Source organism: Lagopus muta, chromosome 7 (assembly GCF_023343835.1).
Source record: "Lagopus muta isolate bLagMut1 chromosome 7, bLagMut1 primary, whole genome shotgun sequence".
Taxonomy (NCBI): domain Eukaryota; kingdom Metazoa; phylum Chordata; class Aves; order Galliformes; family Phasianidae; genus Lagopus; species Lagopus muta.
Window position 1 is genome coordinate 36457214 of NC_064439.1, and position 9834 is coordinate 36467047.

General features: G+C 38.0%; 1 protein-coding gene across 4 annotated transcripts in view; it reads left to right on the forward strand.

The window, feature by feature from the left end:
• LOC125696500 (ubiquitin-conjugating enzyme E2 E2) overlaps positions 1–9408 on the forward strand; it is a 205665-nt gene extending 196257 nt beyond the window's left edge. For all 4 annotated transcript variants that reach the window (XM_048952263.1, XM_048952265.1, XM_048952266.1 and 1 more), the window contains one exon: positions 8678–9408. In XM_048952263.1, coding sequence (XP_048808220.1) covers positions 8678–8775 — 98 coding nt within the window. In that variant the 3' untranslated portion in view covers positions 8776–9408. The remainder of the gene's footprint in view (positions 1–8677) is intronic.
• Positions 9409–9834: the final 426 nt, after the last annotated feature.

Consider the following 9834-nt stretch of genomic DNA (forward strand, 5'->3'; position numbering starts at 1 on the left):
CAAAGCAAAGTGTGTTATTTCAGAACTTTAATTGTTCCAGCATGCTGGCATTTCTAATAGGTGCATGTTCTTCCCTAATTAAAGACAGCTCTTCAAGATCAGTACATTGTGCCTCGTTGATCCATGATTGCCTCAGCTAACTCACAGTCAGCCACTGAAGTTTATAGAAACCCTGCTAAAAACAGCAGACGGAAAAAAAACCCTTTACTCTTTAGACAAGAATGATTTCCCTTGGCAAGATCCAGAGATGAATCACTGCCAATGCTTCCCTTTAAGAGTCATGTTAGTAAAATCGGGCCAGATAATACTCCTTATTTCTGAAACGTCTTTTTCTGAAGCAGCCTCATATTTCACACAGATCTGTGGTAGGTAGCCTGACAACAATCAAATGCAAGTCTAGAGAGGGATGAATTTCTCCTTCCTTGTATCCAAAATGTTTTAGTAAGTGAATGTTTGCTGAACTGGATTTGCAGAGCTCTTTTATTTTTGAAGACAGGTAACATTTTCCTCCAGATATCAGTTTGGACATTGGAATTGAGTCATATATGCCTTAATATTTGTCTGACAACTTCTCCAGACGCTATAGGAACTACGAAGTCAGATGTGTTTCTGACGGAACTGGGCCGAACCAGCCTGTAAACCGTTGACACAATTCTACAGAGCTCAAGTCATATCTTACAGTTTCTTTATGACAGATCAATACAGTCACATTTACCACATCATCCAATAGCTTCCAATTTTTAGTATTTATTCTAAATATGTGGTGTGACAGGGAAGCATTAATTAGTTTCATGGGTGAGACATTAAAGCACTGCTGTAAGACCACTTAGCTTTCTTAGAGTCATCATAACAACTTGCAAACCGTGAAGACTATGGAACACTCTAGCATTTCACATCTTGCAAGCAGTGTGACAGTTAGCTTCCGGTTTCTCGGCTTTAGCAGAAATGCTAAGTCACAGCTTGAATCACTGATTGAGCACGTGGTGGGAAGGCAGGGCCAACCCAGGGGAGCTCAGGTGCATGCTATGCATCTGAGTGGCTGGAAGGGGAGGAGCCAAGATCCACCCCTTCCCAGACCTCATTTAAGGGTTGGCAGTGGAGGTAAGGGTATCTTGCTGGAGATTCCTACCTACCTGAGGTCTTCTAGAGGTAAATTGGTTGGTTGGTTTTTCGTCGTCGTTGTTGTTGTTGTTTTTTGTTTGTTTTGTTTTGTTTTGTCTTTGTTTTTTTTCTTCCCTTTGTTTCTGTGTCCATAGCAGCTGTATTTGGGTTTGCCTTTGTTTGCTGCAGCCAAAGACTTTCCTGCCCTACTATTATCACTCTACTTTCTATCATATTATAGTGCTACGCCTGTCCAGACACATATCTTGGCTATCCAATGGACTAGGACCTCAGGATCTTCCTGTTTTATTTTTTCCCTTTCTCCTCCTGCACCTACTCTGATCTTTGTTTTCTCAGGGGAAATCTTTATGTGTATAGTTAGAGAGGTAATCAAGGACTGAGTATGTACTGGTGATTGCAACTTATGAAGCTTGGAACAAAATTATAAGTCTCCTTTAACCCTGTGTTAGCACAGCAACCACTAGACTGACATGGCTATGTAGGGTCAAAAACTTCTGGCAAATGTAAACTTTAAAGTTATACAGTCTCTAAGCTACTGTATATAGCCCAGTTTTCTATTAGTTCTCTAAACATGGATGTTGTTAGTGTAAATGTTGGTATCTGGTGATACTGTGTCTCAAATTCTTATGTATCTGTGCTTTACTTCCTTATTCTCCATTTTCACCTGGAAAGACAGTCCTGGGTTTTAACTGAAAATGAGAAGTGACGCAACCAAGTCAGTCTTTATTTCTTCTGACTCCAACATGTGGGATCACCTTATTTCTGAGAAGATTATGTCACAGGCATCTTACTGCATCTCTCACTATTTTTCTCTGTTGGGAGGAACCCTTGAAGGTCATACGGTTGTCTACCTCACTAAGCTATATCAACCATAGTTGGCAGCCTAATGAGGTACATGAGCTGTAAAGCAATTCCAGAAGGTATGTTTTAATAGTTTAACATGCTCATATAGCCTATATGTATTAGAACTTTTCTGTTGAGATGTGACCAGTCTAATCTGCACAACTCCTGAAACAAGAAGCAGAATTCATTATACTCTGTATCATATGATTTCTGCTATAAATCATAACTGCTAAAATGTTAATTCCTAGTGAACACTAGATTTTTCTTGAATTTGTTCCTTTTCTCTTCCAAGGATTACATTTTTCTTTGCTGGAACAACTCCTTTTGTTTTTGTTTTTTGTTTGTTTTTTGGGTTTTTTTTTTTCAGTGTTTACTGATCACTTCATCATTCTTCTGTACAGTTTTCAAAGAGCCTTGTAGATGGATAAATACATTATCAAAGGATAGTTGGGACTGTGATTTCATGAAAGTCAGGAATAAATCGTACTTCTGCTTGTAGGGTGTGTAAGGCAATCCAGAGCCCTGCTACTGCTCTTTGTTCTGCCTTGAATCAGCCTGTTGTTCCAGTCCATAAGCGTGTGTTGATCAGACTTCCAACTGTGAGGCCAGTTTTATTGCCACACAAACGGGGATTAGTGCCATGCTGTACTCATTTTCACTTGTCCTATGGTTTTTGAGCACTCTTTTTGAAGGTGAAAGGTTAGTGGAGTAATTCAGTGTTCCACTTCACCTGCCTCTTCCTCCAAAGAATTACTTAGTCTATTATTATTAATGATAGCAAGACAGGGAGTAGCACTGCTGCTGTAAGATCACTGAAGGATCCTATGATGCATTTCACGTACCTCGTTTTCCACATCAAGACACACAGCATCCTTGACATGTTCTTCTAGGAGTTGATTAAGTTTAAAAGAGATGACATGTGGCAAACTATGGAAACCTCCTAAGGCAAAGTGACACAGTGAATAAAAATTACTCACAAACAATTCATCTCTTCTTAATCCCTTCCTCTTGGATTTTTAAATTGTTCTATGACATACTTGGTACAGCACACATCATGCCTCTTTTGTCTTCAGTTTTCACTGGCTAGTCTTCCTATGACTGGATGCCACTGAAAACAATATGAGAATATAATTAAAGGTAAAATATATTTTTTTGATTAAGTTTATTCTGGTGTGCATCAAACATCAGCGTTTGTTGTTTAGAAAACTTGTGTTCTTGTGTTTCAAAGGACTATTAGGTTCTTTTTTTTTTTCTTTTTTTTTTTTTCTCTCCCAATCTTAATTTTGTTTTATTTTTTAGTTTGGCTTTTGGGACTTTTTTTTTTTTTGAAGGTTGGTTCTGCACTGCTATTGGCACTGAAATTACCAAACAAACTGTAGTTATTGAAAACATGAACTTACTTTCATTTCCATGTAGCCAATTCTACATATCTTGCTGTACAAAGATGATTCCAAGGCAGCTATACTGTAGGTGACATAGAGAGCACCTGATTTATTTTTTTTTCCTTAAAAGGCTTTAAAAAGACAAGCATTCCCAACTTTTGTTTGTTCAAAAAGCAATACAACAAAATACTTGTGAAAAGAGGCAGCTCTAAGAAAAGCAATCCATGTTCTCTAAGTCAAAAATTCTTCTAAATATGTAACAGAAGTCCAAGTAGGTTAAACAAAACAAGCAATTTTTTGTTTTCTTCTGCATTTCACACAGCTGGCTCAAAGAAAGGTAAGCAGATTTCATTTTTGGTGACTGATGTTTCAGTGCAAGTAGTTTCACAGAGTGTCTCATAGCTATGTTAAAGCAGTACTATATAGTCAGAATACAAACACCTTTCAAGTTACACCTGACCTTTGGAAATTCCTCCAGATTATTTCTGCTCCATCAGCTGGAGGCCAGTTCATCAAAATTCCCTGTGATACAGAACTGAAACTGTACCTGGACAAAAATACATACATACATGTTGTAAATATTTGGCTGAAGAAACTGAGTTTTGGTTTTGTTCGTGGTTTTTAGTTTTTAAGGTGACCGAGAAATCTTTCTGAGAACTCATTTAAGATGGTGTAATAACTGACTCCATCAGCTGTTGTCTATTAAAACTGTAAAATACTGTAATTGAAATATTATTCTATTTTATAAGAGCTTGTAAATATACATAATGCATACAAACATCCATAATGTACATTTTAAGTCTAAATGTGTGTCTCTTTAACCATGCTGGCACTAACAATTGGAATTTCTTTGCATATTGTGTGGCTGATGGAGAAGAGACACTGAAATCAAGCTGTTAAATACACCATCTCATTTTTTCTTTTATTTCACTAGAGTATGTTCTCTGTATTTTTAAAAGAGCATTGAAAAGCCCAAGAGATGAATTCTGCTCTGAAATTGCTATTTGCTGACATAGAAATAGCTGTAAAAATACAAGCAGGGAAAAATACAGTATAGCAATATATTTTCATTTATTTTGGAGGAAAGTAGTTTTAAAGAAGAATTATAGTCTGTCTTCTGAATGATAAAGCAGTATAACTAGCATTAAACACAGCTGAAATTTTGTAATGACCAAACCTCAGCTCATCCAAATCCCCAATAGCATTAACTCCCCAGAATTGGGCTGTAAATTTGATTAGCTTTACAACAGATATGAGACACAAATGTTCTTCCTTATACAGTCATATTAAGTGGCTGCAAAAGAAGATCACAAGTCATTACAGAGCAGCATATCCAACATTTAAGTGAGGCAGGAACTCCAGCTCACCCAGCTTTCTACACTAAGTGCAGCGCAGGGTCGTTCTTTGTTATTCTAGCTTCCCAAATCTCTGGCACCCTGAGGGCTGGTGTGTCTCTGGCCACAGGACAGGGTATCACACCAAGGACACAGCAGCTCTCAAGCCAGGCATGGTGCATCTGGTGACCTGAGAGATCCCAGTGTATGAGCATCCTGCCATGCTAGCTGTTGCCTACAGTTTGAGTTCATTTCTGTAAGGGCCCAGGCTTGTGAGAATGGCGTTGCCAGAGATTGTGTTTGTTGGTATTCTCTGTGACAAAGTTTTGTCTTAATTTCTGTATATTTGAAAGGTAGTCTGTGCTGTTACTGTTACTAATCTATTGTGGCTTTGTTAATTTCATTAGGTCATTCTGATAATGTATTTCTGGTGTAGCTTTACGTTCTGAACTCTGTTTTTCATTGATGTTTGGACAAAGCTCCACTTGGAGTGGACTTCTGAAATGGCCCCTGGTTCACTGATGAATCGCACTACTTCCAGGAGAGAGAGAAAAAAAAAAAAAGCTAGAGTGGTTTACTAATTACAGAAACAAATTCCTAACATTGAGGAAAAAAACAGATATATACAAATGGTAAACAAGAAACAGTTTTATAGTAATGAGAAACATGGGGAAAGCAGTTCTAAGAATCCTGAGTATTCCTTTTTCAATTATTTATGCAGTGGTTGTTTTATAAATATGTGTTTTGTTGTACTGATGGGTATTTTTACAGTATTCCTCATTCTCTGCAGCCCAGCTAAGAACTGGCCTGTACTCAACCGTTTGCTACTCTGAGGGGACAGTTCTTGAGTTTCTCTTTTCAAGTATTTTTGAACATTATGCTCACAGCCCATGCACGTTGAGGATGAGGTATTTGAAATTATTTTAATTCAGTTTGTCTGATAATCTCAATTTTATGGCCTGTCCCCATGAGCTCTGTAAAGACGCCAACTCATGACTCATTGAGTGTTACCAGAAGTGTCTGTCTCCCTGGGCCTGCCATACAGATGCTGCCTCCAGCAGGACAATGTGGCTTGAGCCTGAAGGTGCACAGCTTCATGCAGAAGTAGGAAAGGACCATTTATGTATCTGGAATTCATGTGCCATCTGTATGTCCACCAATGCAAATGCAGCATGCTGCATGGTCAGTGTGACACTAACAAGGTGACTGATCTAAAGTGAAAAGTTTCCTCCTCACTAGTTGTCCCAACTTCCCAAAAGCAGTTATGCTTGTTTTGTGGCTTTACAGGAGCTGCTAAAATCAACAGATGTTAGAAGAGCTAGTTTAAGAGTTCTTATTGAAGTCCTTATAAATAACTACATGTAATGACAGCACAACTCAGCACTCCCTGACAGAGATGTAACATAGGATCTTCCCTGGTGAGAGCTAGCCTGATCTTTCAGCTTGGTATCTCAAACTAGCAATTACTAGGTTACTGTTCATCTACCTCAAAAGAAATTGGCCACCCTTCTGGTGTCTGGGAGGGAAGGACCCTACACCTTTCAAAACCTTCCAGATATGTTACTGAAATATATTCTTATGCCCAAAAAGAAATATAGATAGAAACCCACATAAGTAATCTAAGGCTGGGGATGATTATGTAATACTCAGTACCTTTTCAGTTATCAGGGAAATTGATTTTTGAGCTCTCATCTAAAAGACACTTCCATGTAAACATTCATTCTGCATGTAAAAACATTTTCAGATTTGAACTGAGTAAATCTATATTACACTATGCTGCTTTTCAATGCACCAACATCAAGTTTGGAGAAGATCTTAGCTGCAGCCATTTAAATATGCAGTAAATGGAAGAAATTTTTTTACTCAAGGAACTGTGAGGTGCTAGCACAGGCTGTGCAGAGAAGCTGTGTATGCCTCATCTCTGGAGGCTTTTAAGGCCAGGCTGGATGGAATTCTGAGGTGGTGAGTGGCAATTCTGCCCATGGTAGGGGGCTGGAACTAGATGATCTTTGAAGTCTCTTCCAACCAAGCCATTCTATGATTCTAAACCTCACTAAGCACTTACCATGATCCAGATGACAATATCATGATATTCTTCCGAGCAGTCACCAGCAGCTGCCTCAGAGGTCAAAACCCACCTTTCCTAACAGCGTTAAAACCAACACATTCACCAAATTTTGCTCAATGATTCCCTTTGAGCTCCACCATTACTCTTTCTTTCTCCATAGTTGCAGGGAAGTGTTTTTTGGACCAATGCTGCCAGATTCAGCCTTGAACAACCGTAACCGGTTCCCTCACACTACTCCCTGAATTTTTGCTAAGAGACATTTGGTGCTTCCCCATTACCCAAGTTGCTCATTTACCCTGCAGTTTGTCTCAAAACTCGTTACAACCACGAACAACTTTGCACTCCTTAAACACTAGGAGACTGTCAGAATCCTATTTGTTGTGAACAAAATCCTTCCGGTAATCCCATGTGATTCTCCTCCTTGGCTGCAGAGCCAAAGGTGATATACTTTCTATTCTGAAAATTTTTAAATGGGTCTTAGCTCAGCTGTACCTCTTTGACACTCATGCATGTAAAAATAGCAAAGTCTGGGCCTCGGTGACCTCCTCTGGATATATTAAGATATGGAAGTTAAATGTATGCATTAAGTGCTTGCAGGACTGAGACTATGGGGTCTCAATATGCCACAGCTGCAGTAACTTGCCTTACTGATTCAGGAGATGCAAACTTAGTATTCAAATCATGGGCTCTCCCTGAAAGTGTACATTCAGAGCAAAGTATTTTTTCATTAGATGTTATCTGCTAATATTCAATTGTGTTGGCAGCAAGTCATTCAATTGATTTGGCTAAAGCAATGTACTTATCCTATCATAAACTCTTATCATCAACAAACAAACAAAAACCTGGGATTAACTTTGCTGACAGCTTGACATCTCTCCCTGGGAATCCTGGTGGTTAATAATGCTGTGCAAACACAACACTCGGGTTACGACTGTACTGGGGAAGCTGACATTCATTTTGTTCAATGGCACCATCTTCAGTCAACTGCAGAGCTGATTATTAACTGGCCCCAATAAGAAGTCATGTGCGTGTAGCCTAAGTCAGGAAAAAAACGTACGTAAGTGCCACAGAACTGACATGGTGTGATGATACAGGAAATCTACTGTTTTGCAAGGACTACCAAGAGTTTGGGTCCTCCAAAGAGGAAAATCTCTGTACTGAAAGGAGAAAAACGTTGATTACTCTGAGAAAATCTTTTCTTGGTTTGTTTTTCTTAGAGGGCTAGCTGGTTTTATTTAATTAACTAAAAAGTAATTGTAGATCCAGATTAATGACAACAGACTTTTTCTGGGTTGTATTTTTTGTTTTTTGTTTTGTTTTGTTTTTGGAAATACAGAAGTAGCTATAGAAGACAGAATCATGAAGCATTCTGGACACGTGAATGCTCAACAAAATCTCACAAATTGAATGCCAGTATTCAAATAGTATTTGTTGCCCTCCTTTCTGACCTTTCTTTATTCTTTAAAATACAATTGAAAAAAAAAAAAAAAACAAAAACCGAAAACAAACCTGTTAATAGAATTGGAGCCCATCCTCCCTTTAGGTAGCAATATAGGTATTTGTGGAAGTCTAGTACCATAAATAAATGGCTTCTAGTGTTTTTATTTTTGTCATCTGAAATTCTTGCTATTTTTCACTCTTTGCTCAAACTGTAATGATTGGAACATTTGTTCATGAGGCATAATTTTAGAAAATGATTCAAGTCATATGTTTACCAGAAACTTGCAACTAATTGCCCCACTAGCTCCTCCCCGTGCTTTTGCTCTTTTCTTCCTGTATGCATGCATGTTTTCAAAATGAGAATAAAATATGTAGACATCTTGTTCTTACAGTTAAGGCTAAGAGGACAGAATAAATCTGTATCTGAGGACAGTCTTTTCTTCCTTCTAAGGCTGACAAGCATTTCACGGTTTGTGTTTCCTTTTCAGCTGACCCCCTGGTTGGAAGCATTGCCACTCAGTATATGACTAACAGAGCAGAGCATGACAGAATGGCCAGACAGTGGACCAAGCGATACGCCACATAGGAACCTCCTCTAGGATTTGCTGGACCTGTGCAAGCACATTCACTAAGTGCTTCAATAGCCCTTCCCTTCATTCTTATTTTTTAAATTTTGAACCTTTTCTTTTTTGTTTTCTTTTTATTTTTATTTGTTTGGGGGTTTTTTTGTTCTGTTAACTTGAAAGCTGTTTCCCTCAAATGTAGACAGGGAATTTTGGTTATCAGTGCAAAGAATGTTGGATCTGTAATAGTATAGAGCTTTGTCACGAAGCTTTGTATTAATGTGTGTTTTTTTTTCTTTCATGTGTTTTTTGGGAAAACAAACAAATTCAGAGTTATATCTCGTTTCTACTTAAATGTAGTGTTTAGGGTTATTTTTTTGTACTGAAGTCTTTAATGGTGGGTGCATGCTACTGGGAACAAGTTTTGTATAAAAGCTTAAAATCAAGAATCACTGTGCATTACTAAGACTGTGTTTATCACTAGCCTTCTGTTTCCCACACAAAAGGCTACTGCATTGAACAAATTAATATGTATTTTGATTTACTTAAAAGAAAAGTGCTTGTAAATTTCTTAGGGACCTGCCACTTTTGACTGTGGATCAGTTGATGTACACTTGTATTATTAAAGCACTCAATAAAACACTGTGGCTGATAAATGCACTTTTTGCAAGACGGTGCTTTCGCGTCTGTGCACTGTAGACTGCACAGTCCTCACACAATATGACTGCAGGTTAAGCAATTATTTTTAGACCTAAACTATTCATTTGTTCTTAACAGTATCTTTCTTAACTTAGAATTCTTTGTTGCGCGTATCTTTTATATACAAACATCTTCTAAATTTTAAGGCCATTCTTTCACGTGCCGGCGCTCATCTCAGCTATTCTGAAGCCTCTTGCTGAATCTTTTGTACTATAGCTTCACTGTATCCATCTTGTTACTTTTTTAATGGTTGACTATAAAAATAGCCTTGCAATGAAAGCAGAATATTGATGATGATTTTATACAGCAGGCTTCGTTTTGCCTTTCTCCTAGCTCTTTAATTGTAAAAGCAACTGTTACTTGAAAAATAAATGAAGGTTTTC